This window comes from Orycteropus afer, unplaced genomic scaffold (assembly GCF_000298275.1).
Source record: "Orycteropus afer afer isolate SDZICR_OR568_19922 unplaced genomic scaffold, OryAfe1.0 scaffold00194, whole genome shotgun sequence".
NCBI classification, from domain to species: domain Eukaryota; kingdom Metazoa; phylum Chordata; class Mammalia; order Tubulidentata; family Orycteropodidae; genus Orycteropus; species Orycteropus afer.
Window position 1 is genome coordinate 1,521,259 of NW_006921781.1, and position 13,490 is coordinate 1,534,748.

Sequence of the window (13,490 nt, forward strand, 5' to 3'; positions counted from 1 at the left end):
TGGACACTGGGAGGAGGTAACTATGGGGAGGAAGTGGGAGGGGAGCTGCTGCATTGTAAATTTTGGTCAATGACATAAGACAAAGTGTATGTGAGCTGCTGTATGAAAAGTGAATTTACTCTGTAAATCTTCACCCAAATCCTAATAAAAAAAAAAAAATCCAAAAAAAAAGTTCAATGTCTTCCCATTGTGACTCTCCATTGGTCTACCTACTGGACAGCTGTCATGTTTCCCCATCAGTCTCCATTATGCACCTTTGGGGAAAATCTTGGCAACAAAACACCAAAGATACCCTCTCCCTAGACTAACAGGCATCCTCCATTTTGCATCTCCATGACCATGGAGGTAATCCAAGGATCAGCATGCAGAATATCTCTGAGATATTCTAGCCATCCTAGCTAGCCTGGGGACCCCAGCTGGACCCACAGTGACCAGTGGAGAAGTCCAGACAGGGGCTGCATTTTCTGACCACTCATTTACTGCAGTCCAAGAGCAAGTTAGCAAAGCTGAAGAAAAGGAGAGGGATGGAAGGAGCATCCAAAATGAGCAAGCAGTACCCTCCAACCCATTTTTCCCTCCTCAGAAGTCCCTTGGTGGTGCACATCGTTAACTCATTCAGCTGCTCATCAAAAGTTGGCAGTTCAAGTCTACCCAGAGGCACCTTGAAAGAAAGGTCTGGCAATTCTACTTCTGAAAAGTCAGCTATGAGAAAGCCGATGGAGTGCAGTTCCACTCTGACACACACAGAGTCACCATGAGTCAGAGCTGATTCCATGGCAACCAGTCTGATCAGCCTTGGGTGTTAAGAAAGAACCTCAGACCCCCAACATTTCATGTCCAACCTGAGCAAGTTCAGACTCAGGAGTCAGAGCTTCCATTGGGAATTGGGAGGTTAAAATCATTAATGGCTACCTTCTTCTGTCTTTTAACAGCATTGCTTATAAAATCAAAAGTGAAAGTAGAGCAAGATGTCTCAAGAACAACGCTAATGAGCAAGAAGTCAGATTTGGAAGGTATAATTTATGATGATTTAAAATGACATAGAAGTTACTAAACCATCATGAGAAGGTAAGTAGCACAGAATTTGCATGCCCCCAACCAAGGAAGCCCTCTTTTGAACATTTAGACTAGGGCAGCTTTAACTGAGGTGATATTTCTGGTAGCTGGCGTCAAGGCTCAAGGTAAGAAACTAAGCTAGAGGCTAAAATACTCAGTATTTGGAAACAGGGGGAGAACAATATTTAACACTGGAGTTAGGACAGAAGATAATGGGTTATCTATACTCAATTCATCCAATGACTATATATCTACTGTATGCTGGTCAGGATAGAAAGATGAACAAAACCCATCACACCTCTCAGAACTTAAACTCTAGGGCACAAAATCAACTATGAACAAAGGGAACCGTGCCAATATTTGTTGACATCTGCTGCAGAACAAAGAAGACTCTTACCCCGAGACCCATGATCTCTACCTTGGGTCCCCCCAGATCTTTAGGAAGTGGTTTGTAAATTGACTCTCTCAGGAATTAAGGTCCAGCACTACTTCACATTACCACAGCCTCTTAATAGTCCTTTTATTCTCTTTCAGAGTACATTTTAGCTGAAGAGGAGACAGAGAAAGAAAATGGTGAGTCTAACATAATATATTCCAAGATCACTACTCCCTGCAGAGTGTCAAGGGCTGGGGAAGACTCAGTGGCTGGGTCCCTGACTGGTCCAGCTTGCACCAAGTCCTAAAGAGACCAACCTAGGGACATAATGGGCATACCGTGCCACACCTATGTTTCCAATGTCTTTCTGAAGTAGGGGGATAAAACGAGAAGAGATGGAAGATCTCTGGAAAAGGACCAAAATGACATCGGACAGGACCAGAAGTTCCTATCTCTAGTTAGGGGTACCAGGGACTCCCAAATGTAAAGATCAAATGAGGTGCTGGGTCCCTGAGGTCTGTGGAACAGGGCTTGACTGGGATGAGTGGGTACCCCAGATAAACTCCTGGAGTGGCACCTCAGTAGTTAATAAGTTGGAGCCCCTACAAATACTACTATTCAATATGTATTAAGTATTTACCAAAGAGCAGTTAGTTGTATCGTAGAGTCCCTTGGTGCCACAGATGGCTAATGCACTTGGCCATTAAACCTGAAAAGCCTGAAGTGCCAGTCCACCTATGTGCCTCAGAAAAAAGGCCTGGTGATGACCTATGACAATTCAGCCAAGGAAAACTGTCAGCAACACAGTTCTTCTCTGATACACATGGGGTCACCATGAGTTGGAGTTGACTCAACCACAGCTAGTTAGTTGAATCCTCTGCAAGGGAAGGACAGAGGAAAATCCTTATGGAAGCAGAGTGCCAATCTGCACACATCATCCACTAAGCAAAAGCCCTGTACTGAAGTAGACCTATCCTCATCAGACTGAAGTTCAGGGACAAAGATCTGTTGTTACTTAAGCTGGTGGAGTAGTTAATGAGAATCAGGTCTCACACATTTCACACATCCCATCCTGCTCTCTTACCCTTGTCCTCTCGCATGACTCCCCCCAGTGCTTATCAAGCAAATCTTCCTAACTCAAAAGCACACCTTTCCCCCAGAAGGGCACTGTTGTTGTGTTCTGTCTGACTCATAGAGACCCATATGGCAGAGTGGAACTGCCGCATAGGGTTTCTTAGGTTAGTCTTTACAGGAGGTGATCACCAGGTCTTTCTGCTGCAGAGTGGCTGGTGGGTTTGAACCAGTGACCTTTCAGTTAGCAGCTGAGCACTTAACCATTTTGCCATCGGAGCTCCTCAGAAGGGCATTAGTAAGTACAATTTTGCCCAATTTATTCCATTCCAGGGATGTTTTACAGTAGTGCTGCCAGGGGCAGATTACCCAATAAGAAGGTAAACACGGTCTTACTTGTGCTTACTTACTAATCTGAACAGTTTCCCCTGTTTTTCACCACAACTGTTCATTACAGATTAGTAAATAAGCACGAGTTAGCTCATGCTTACCTTGCTTACTGGATATTCAGACCCCGTCAGTGATTGTAAATTTGCAAAGAGGCTTTGATTCTGTAGGAAGGTGCTGTGGGACTGGGGAAGAGAAAGATGCCAGCCATACCTAGAGCAGAATCTCTGGAGTGGTGAAATGTGAAATTGTTCACTAACAGATTAATGAGTAAGCACAAGTAAGCTCGTGCTTACCTTACTTATTAGATAATCCATCCCCAATTTGTGCTACTCAACTTTTAGGTCCCTGGGTGGAACAAACGGTTTGCACTCAACTGCTAACCTAAAGGTTGATGGTTCAAACTCACCCAGCAGCAGTATGAAAAACCAGCCTGGTGATTTGCTTCTGTTAAGATTACAGCCAAGAAACCCCTAATGAGCATTCTACTTTGTAACACATAGGGTGACCTTGAGTCGGAACAGACTCAAAGGGAATTGACAACTACTCCAACTTCAATTTAATCCCCAGCAATCACCTGGAGCTCTCATTAAAATGCAGATTCTGAGTCAGCAGTTCTGAGTTGTGAATTTCTAAGGAGCCCCTAGCAGCTGCTAGTGCTCTTGATCCAAGGACCACACTTTGCGCAGCAAGGTTTTAGAACAGTGTATAGATTGGTGCCCATAGCAACCACCAGACCTACCCATTCCCCAGATCCCCCTGCCAAGGATAATCACCCTGTGGAAGGGCTGACAGAGTGAAAACAAGAGTTTTGTCTTTGTGCTCAGTGGGGCCAGGCCATCAGCCTGTGGGCTTCCTCATCTATACCACCTTCCCTTTCCTCATCTATACCTTGGGAATTATCCTATCTCCCAACCTGGCAAATACGCACAGCTTACACATCTCCCAACTTCAGGAACTGCTGGTGCGTGGAGTAATACATTGGAGGACAGGCATTTGGATGAGGAAGAATAAAGTTGTGTCCTTAATTAGACCAGGGGGGACGTGTGCCACTGACAAAACACAGGGCCATTGGATACTTACCTGCATTAGCACAGATGTTCTAAGCACCATCATGATGAGTCTATTGTTCCCATTACGTAGATGAGGGAGCAAGGGCACCAAGGGGCTCAGTAACCTGCTGCAAGTCACTCAACCCTGGATGACAGGGCCACTACTCAATCCTGGCCTGATACTCCCCCTGCTTTCTCACAACGTACCCCCAACCTCCTTCCCAGGGACCTCAAGAGTAGATAATTATCCCACTTGAACAGAAGCAGAGGTTGACAGAAATCCCCAAAGGGAAAGTTAATTAGAAATAAAGCTTTTACTTCTGGATTCAGCCTGTACAACTGTGCTGTTGCTTATTTATTGTTCTGGGCTTGTCACACAGACAGGGCCGACTGATGTTAATAAGGTTAATTATTACGTTGAGTTGACTGCTTCTAAGACTGCCATTCAGTGTTCACAGCTGCCAAGTTTACTTTCTTCCCTTGATAAACACCCGCCTTTTTCTTTTCCAAGATGAATGTGTATTATTCAATAAAGCCTATTAAAATACAGCAATCACAAATGATGGGCATTTCCTGAGCTATCAGGGCCACAGGCTCTCATTCTCAACCTAGGGCAGGAACATGGAAGGTAGCCTGACTTGAGGCTACCTTTTCATTGAGGCTCTGTCCTTGGTCTCTCCAGACCCCTAGAAAGAGGGCATTTCTCCTCCCCGGTGCCACCCAAAAGGAGCTTCCTGAATGCTGGCTTGAATTCCCATAGACTCTTTTTGGCTTTTCCTGAACTGCTTTTCAACACTTCTCTCAATCATTTCCACAGAGACACTTTGGGAGAGTAGAGGGTCATTGGACACAAGCTTAAGTACCCTTTCTTTTGCCACATTGTTAGTATACTGGTGAGAATGAGTGTGCACCTGGGCAAACTGGTGTAAAACACTGCTCGGAGAATTCACGCTCACAGCCCAACTCAGATATGCAAAGTTTCTACTGGGGACAGAATAAGATGGGCAGAGGAGAACCCCAGGCAGAATGGTTCCTGGGTCTGGTGTCAATAAAGGCAGATCCATCTTAGTGCTATTCTCTGTTCCTTCAGGAACCCAAAGTAGTCAGAGTTTTTACCATGGATCCAAAATTGGGAAGAACTAGAAAATTAGCTAATGTGTATTAAGATCACAGGAATATCTCCTTTCCTCACCTAAAGGCAAAATAAAAACCAGACCAAAAAAAAATCAGTTACCATAGAGCCAACCCAACTCACGGCAACCCTGGGCTCCACGAGGTTTTCAGTGGCTGAGTTTTCAGAAGCAGATCACCAGGTCTTTCTTCTGAAGTCCCTCTGGGTGGACTTCCCCTGCCAACCTTTCAGGTAGGAGCTGAGTGGTAAACTGTACCACCCAGAAACTCCTAAAGACATTAAAATAATAATTAAAAAAAAAAAAACACTGCCATTGAGTGGGTTGTGGAGTGTTACTATGGAGTGGAGTGCTCATAGCAATCCCCATTGGGTTTCTGAGGCCATTCTACACAGCCATCAAATTCAAACATAAAGTGAAATGAAATTTAAAAAAAAAAAAATTACCTTAGATAAGATAAAAAGGAAAAGCAGGATACAAATCAGATATATGTTGTTGTTGTTATGTGCCGTGGAGTCAGACCCGACTCATAGAGACCCCTCCTTGGGTTGCCGAGGCAGTATCACTATGGAAGTAGATTGCCCAAAGAGTGTGACTTTAATTATATAGAGAAAAAAATGCACTTTACATATAGTGCAAACTTTTGGGTGAGTATTGATTGTTTTTCTTCCTTGTTCTCTATACCTTTCTTTATTTTCCAGATTTTCCACAATGATATTTCTTAATAATCAGGAGGAAATTATAACTTAATTTGTAAAGTTCATATACTTATGTCCTTTGTAACCACTGTCCTCTCTTTTTAAAGAGCCTTTTGATTATCTAGTCTTTTACCTATTACCTCTAGGCCACCCTCTTTGAGCTAATTCACTTCACTACATATTATAAGGGATTTAAGTACATATACAAAGCGAAAAACCCTCACTGCCATCAAGTTGATTTCAACTCTTAGCAACCCCCATTGGGTTCCTAAGGCAGTAAATCTTTATGGAAGTGGATTGCCCCATCTTCCTTCCCAGGAGCGGCTGGTGGGTTTGAACCGCCAGCCTCCTGGTTAGAAGTCAAATGCCTTAGGCACTATACCGCCAGAGCTCCCTCTGTAATTTCCCTGAAGGCCCAATTATCTTGTGAGAACCACTTGCTCCCAGCTCAGTGCCTCTAGATCCACACCTTTCCAACCCTAAGGAAGCAAAGCCCAGGTTGTAATTATCAATTCCAGGATTCAATTTGCACCCCATCACCACTGGAGACTTAAGCCCCTCCCCTGGCCCTGGAGAGTCAGGAGGCTGTGACTGACCCTGAGGAACAAAGGCATTTACTCTTTCAGGCACAAGTTCTTTAGCTCAGTTGCTTCAGGCTTCCTCTCTTATGCTTAGATTAGCATTTATGAGCAATCCATAATTCTAGAAACTGCCAGTTTTTTACAAAACTGGTGAGAGATAGGAATATTTCTCTGCATTTCCAAGAAAAAAATAACACTCAGAATAAATCTCCCTCAGAATTAAAATACTAGAGCCTTTGTGCGCTGGCTTCTGGTCTCCTTCCTGACCTCCCCTCCTGCCGCCCTTCTTCACACTCACTGGTCTTCAGCCATACTGGTCCCATTATGCCTGTTACAGTTTGTCAAGCAAAACAAATACATTCCAAACTCAGGACCTCTGCACCTCTGAGTCCCTCTGCCAGGAATGCCCTTCCCCAGCTATCTGCCTGCTCACTCCCTTACTTCATTCAGGATGCACTCAAATGCCACTTTGTCACACAGACCTTCACCAGCCACCAGGAACACACTCTCCCTCTCTTAAGTTGCTCACTGAAATTGAGCCTTCCAGTCCTATTTTGGGAACCTAGGTGGTGGAAGCAGTTTGCAATTGGCTGCTAACTGAAAGGTTAGTGGTTTGAGCCTACCCAGTGGCTCAGCAGTAGCAAGGCCTGGCGATCTGCTTTTGTGAAGATTGCAGCCAAGAAAAACCTATGGAGGTCAGTTCTACTCTGTAATGCATGGAGTCGCCGTGAGTCAGAGTTCGATTTGAAGGCACCTTGCATCAACAGTCCTATTTTAAAGTTATGTTTGAGGTAATTTGTGAACTTATTTGAAAGTCTTATTGATGATGTATACATTTTGATTAAAAAGAGCAAAGATAAATATCATAAATCCATTCCCTTTTTTTCTTGTTTCTCTTTCCAAATATCTTTCATTTTGATGTGCCTTCCAAAAATCAAAGTCCTGGAGTCTGTTTCTGAAACGAACTTTTTGGAAGGTTTCATGAATGAGCCTTGTGAAGCACTGGAAGCTGCAGACTTGGACGACGATGTAAGCCGGATAAAAACTTAAGACCATTTTTCTCTGAATGCAGGGGCAGGGTGGCCTAAGGGAACACAGGTACAGCCTCATGAACCCTGGGATTTCCATCTTCACACTGCGGTAAACACTCCCCAAGTGAGCTTTGCATTAAAACAGAAAGATGTTTAAATGACACATGTTAGATCAAAGAGGGTCAGCAGAAAGCCCATGGGGAGCTCCAAACCCCTACTTTCTGAGTGCCCTGCTGGTAATGCAAACAAATGCCACCCAAATTGCTCTCTGAGATAGAAATACAGAAAATAAAATATGTAGGCTATCTAGGCATCAAGGGAAATCATCCTTTGTAGAAATCTTCTGCGAAAATAAACTTCACTTCCAGAAAGAGTGAGTACAATTGAAAGCTTTAGACATTATACATAAAAGATAATAAGAGTCTGGAAGGTAGAAGAAAGCAACTGGCGAGGGGCCTCAAAACTCAAGGAACAACATCGTGGTTCCTTGAGTTTGTTTTTCTTCTCTTTTTTTTTTTTTTTTGCCTCATACATCCCAGAATGAGTACGGGAGAAGCCTGCAACTCTGAAAGTCCAACAGACAGAGACGGGAAAAAAAAAGCCCCAATACAAGATTATTCTTTCCAGTAAAAGAACCAAGAATGGGGCAACTTAGCAAGACCAAAAACTTCAAGACAGTAACCTCTCTGCTACAGCCAAATACCACAACAAATAACTTGCAGTCTATCTGTGGCCACCATCACTCTTCAGAAGACTGTAGAGCTAGTATAGGAAAGTCAACAGGGGTCCTCTCCCCAGCTAAACCCAATAACCAGAGAGGAGATGGGAATTCACAATGTTTTGAATAACCTTACAAGTACAGTATATTAGTCGGATCCGACGCATAGCAACCCATTCTTGGGTTTCTGAGGCGGTATCCTTATGGAAGTAGATTGCCCAACCTTCCTTCTGAAGAGTGGCTAGTAGGTTTGAACCACCAGCCTTCCAGTTAGCAGTCAAGTGCCTTAGGCACTACGCCACCAGAGCTCCTCCGTATGGTTATACTGTCTTTAAAACAAAATTTTTATTATGGTTTTATCACTGTCTACAAGGATTTTTTTTTTTTTTAATTGTGATTTGGGTGAAGATACAAGGATTTTTTTGCCCACTCAGAAGCCTGGTAGCTCTAATTTCCTATATCGAGTTACCTATAAAATTTACAATATGATGTTGATGGGAGTGGAAGCGTTATAATCCATAATCACCATCACTGCTGAGAAACTTGCTTAAACAGTGGCCAAGTGAAATCTTGTGTCCTTCAAACTCAAAATTAAGCAGACATAGTTCTCTAAAGTTAATCCCAAAAAAGGCATGAATTAGGTATTTTGTTTGTTGGGTTTTTTTTGTAACTGGGAAATTTTCTACACTTAACTTCTATACCAAACTAAAACCAAACCTGGTCCTGTTAGTAGATTCTGCTTCTGTACATCACTATATTATAAAGAATTGCTTTCAAACACTGAAATATCACCTCAGAGAGAGGAGGAAAAAAAAAAAAAAGAAAGAAAGAAAGTTACTTTAGAAATGGATTAACTAAGACAAGAAAGTGAACTCCTGCATTTTAGAAAGATTATTCAACTACCGTTGAAACCTAAAGGAATTGTTGTAATTAGGAATCTAAATTATTCAGAAACCTCAGCACTCCTGTAAATCGAGATTTTGCTGTGTCAGACTGAGCTGCCTTCTGAGGCAGAGGTGACACGGATTTGCCCAATGCAATACGTCGTTTGATTTCTTAACTGCTGCTTACGTGGGCAACTTTGTAGGCAGCAATGAAGACAATGGGGCCACAGCAGGAGAGAAAGAAGGGAATGGGTGCCACATTGTACCTGCAGCTGACAGGCTTATTTGTGTGAACTTTGAGACACCTTGTGGAAGGATCTCAGAAACCACTGGGGTATAAACTGGAAGGAGGGAGCTAAAGCCTTCCTATACCTTGGCTGTTCTGGCAATTCAACTCATTTTCTGTGTTTGTTTCATTATCACACAATTTGTTTTTCTTATATGACTTGTATCTCAAACCAAGCTGTGCCAACTCTTTTGGTAGCAAAAACCAGAGATTCACCTAGAAGAGAGTTCTAGGCACGAGATACCTCATCACTGAGTCTACCGTGACCTTGTCACTGATGTACTTCTACAGCCTGGGGAAGCAAATGGGATGGACCCCATAAGATGTCATATCTGCTGGCCAAAGAGAGTGGGTGGCACAGCCTAAATGGGATGAGGGCCTCAACTAGTCTCACCCTGTTGTCTAGTGGACAGTGGTGGGCATCATATTATCTGGTGAATAGGACATAGTGTCCAAAGTAGATGGTGACAGATTATTGTCCTAGGCAAATAGGAAGTCATTCCATGTCAAGGGAAGGATTGTCACCAATGAAGAATTCAGAAGCATGAATACTGGCCATCAGGACCTTAAGCTTTACTTGACTGGGAGCACTGATTCCAGCAATGGAGAAAGGAATGATATAGAGGCTGGGAATCAGGCATGCCACACCGAAGGCACCCCAGCTTTCCTCCCAACCTAGAGGAAAGGCTAACTGCAAGCTATATCCTTGTTTCTGTCCTAGAGTCCATGCAACTTTGGATACGCTGGCCTTTTACCTACTATAAATTTGCTGCAAAAGACCTCTTTAATGTTTTAAAAAGCAAAAATGTCACTTTGATGACTAAGGTGCACCTCACCCAAGCCACGATATTTTCAATTGCTTCAAATGCATGTGAAATCTGGATAGTGAAAAGACAGAGAATAGTGACATACTAGACACATTCAAATTGTCGTGTTGGTGAAGAATATTGAACATATATACCACAGACTGCTAGAAGAATGAGCAAATCAGTCTTAGAAGAAATACAATTAGAATGCTTCTTATTTCTGAGTAATGTGAGACTTCATCTTGTTTGCTTTGAACACATCAATAGGCCAGTTGCTAGAAAAGGATATCATGTTTGGTAAAGTAGAGAGTCAGTGAAAATGTGGAAAATTCTCAATGAGATGGATTGACACAATATCCACAATAATGGCTTCAAATATACAAATGAGTGTGAGGATGGTGTTGGACCAGGCAATATTTTATTCTGTTACACATGTCTCTATGAATTGGAGCCATCTCAAAGGTAAATAACAACAGCAACTTAGAATGTTGTTGTTAGGTGCAATCAAGTCAGTTTTGACTAATAGTGACCCCATGTACAACAGAATGAAACACTGCCTCATCCTATACCATCTTCACAGTTGTTGCTATGCTTGAATCTATTGTTGCAGCCACTGTGTCAATCCATCTCATTGAAGGTCTTCCTCTTTTCTGATCCTCTACTTTACCAAGTGTGATGTCCTTCTCCAGGAACTAGTCGCTCCTGATAATATATCCAAAAGTACAAGAGAAGTCTCACCTTTTTCACTTCTAAGGAGCATTGCTGCTGTACTTCCTCCAAGACACATTTGTTTGTTCTTCTACCAGTCCATGGTACATTCACTCTTCTTCACCAACACCACAATTCAAATGCATCAATTCTGGACTTCCAGCAGGATGGTGGAATAGGCAGACAAGCTAACAGACCCTCTACAGTGAAGAAATAAAAAACCAATTGAAACAGATATGGAATAAAATCCTAGAACCTTAAGCTTCAAGGGGACGGATAAAGAAGTGGATTAACTACCAACTAGTAAGGAGCTCTGGTGGTGCAGTACCTAAGACATTTGGCTGCTAGAAAGTTGGTGGTTCAAACCCACCAGCCACTCCTCAGAAGGAAGATGGGGTGATCTACTTATGTAAAGATTTACTGCCTCAGAAACCCAGTGGGCATCACTATGAGTCAGAATTGACTCTATGGCAGTGGGTTTGGTTTTTGGTTAGTAGAAGAAATGAATGAATAAAGAGAAAAATGGATCTGTAGACTGTTGACTGGTCTGATGGAGCAGCCATTTTGAATATTTGCAAGTGGCATTCTGATCTGGGCAGCAACCTGATAATTGGCTCTGCTTCCCAAAGACTGAATGGGCAAACACACAGGTGACTGATGACCAAAAAGGTGTAATATACCCTTTGTTCCCCTTTTTCTTTGCTATTCTTTTTCTCTTATTCTCTTTCCATTTTCCCTTCTCACAAACTAGTGTTCTTTTTCTCTTTGTCCTTCTTTTTTCTTTTTTCTTTTTGCATTTGTTGTTATTTGTTTGTGCTGTTCTTTTATTTTTATTTTTTTATTTTTTTATTGTTGTTGCTGTTTTTGTTTGTTTGGTTGTTGGTTTTTGTCCAACCTGGTGGAAGACAGCAACCATGCCCATATAATGCAACCACATCTGTACCTCATGTAGCCCCATCCACTAAGAAAGAGCCCCCACCTTCTTATGGACCAACTTATCAATGATATACATTGGCCAATACCACCTCAAATGCCCTAAACTGCTTTACACAAACATCTAATAGAGATATGGGCCCATATTCTGATCCTCTATCACACCTACCAGGACAGGTGGTGAGTGCCTAAGTGCTGCCAAACTGGTGACTAGAATAGCACACCAGGCCTACTTGCTTGGATATATCAAAACAAAATGAAGAGGAAAAAAGTAAAAAACTACCTGAGTGAATCACACCAACATACAATCATCAACTAAATATAAACACAATTACACCACAATGTCTTGGAGACAACTGACAATCCCAGTTCACACAAAGAAGCAAGATAAATAGTACAGATGAGGGTCCAGAATACAGACCAGAAAACCTCCCTGAGGAAGAAGTGTCATTGGAATGACCTAATAAGGAATTCAATAGAATTATATTTGGATACCATCAATGAATTGGGAAACACATCAAGGAAAACACTGACAAAATCAGGGAAAACACAGAAAAAATTCCAGAACAATTTTAGGAAAACAATACAAGAATAAACTAGCAAAAGAAATGAAAAATTAGAAATGATGCAAAACAACAAATAGAAATCCAGAAGATTAATACGAAGATTTCAGAAATAGATACCACATTGAAAGGGCAAAGGAGTAGAATCCAATACACGGAAGACAGAATTAGTGAGATTGAAGTCAAATCTCTCAACATTACTTTGTTAAAGGAACAATCAGAAAAATGAACAGAGAAAAAATGAAGAAAGCCTAATATTTATGGGACACCATCAAGATGAACAAATTACATGAGCTCACAATTCCAGACCAGGAGAAGAGAAATAAAACCATAGAGAAAGGTGTCAAAGATTTGTTGGAAGAGAACTTCACTAATATGAAAGAAGAGAAGTTCAATGAACGACAAGCAGGATAGACCCAAAAAGAAAATCATCAATAGATATTATAATCAAACTTTCCAAAACCAAAGACAAAGAAAGAATCCTGAAAGCAGCACAAGAAAAAGGAAAAGTTATTTACAAAGGGTAATCAATAAAATGAAGCTCTGATTTCTCAACAGAAACCATGCAGGTGAGAATGCAATGGAATGGCATGTATAAAACTCTGAAAGAAAAAATTACCAAGAATTATATACTCAGCAAAATTGTCCCTTAAATTCAGTGGCAAAATTAGGACATTTCCAGATAAAGAGAAATTAAGAGAATTTGTAATAACCAGACCAACCTTTCAAGGGATGCTAAAGACAGTCCTCTGACAGAGAGCCAACAACAGTAGACAACAATCAATGATTAACACACATGACAATATAACCCAGAAACCAACCCAGATATAGGAGTAGCCAAAATAAAATAAACTTGCAAGTCCATAAACAGGGAACCAGAGACATCAAATGACAACAACTACAAAGCAAAAAGAGGGAATAAAGAGAGTAGTACAGAACTTCCAAATGGAGAGGAAGTCAAGATGATTTTGAAATAGAATGGAATGTTTTGAACTTGGGAAAAAAATGATAAATTACAGGATAACCTCAAAGAAAATTAATAAACCTTGTCATCAAAATAAAAAAGAGGAAAGGCACAGATATTCAGCAAATACTAAAACAATAGCAATGAAAGAAATTATCTAAAAAAGTCATAAACAAAATGAACTCAACACAGAAAATTGTATGAAACAAAGAAATCAGCAACACCATACACACACACACACACACA

At 41.5% G+C, this 13,490-nt stretch overlaps 1 protein-coding gene across 1 annotated transcript in view; it reads left to right on the forward strand.

Moving 5' to 3' along the window:
• The window catches only part of ERICH6B (glutamate rich 6B), a 186,150-nt gene that overhangs the window by 131,213 nt on the left and 41,447 nt on the right, over positions 1-13,490 (forward strand). The window contains exons 4-6 of the mRNA XM_042781910.1: positions 933-1,013; positions 1,591-1,629; positions 7,292-7,380. Coding sequence (XP_042637844.1) covers positions 933-1,013; positions 1,591-1,629; positions 7,292-7,380 — 209 coding nt within the window. The remainder of the gene's footprint in view (positions 1-932; positions 1,014-1,590; positions 1,630-7,291; positions 7,381-13,490) is intronic.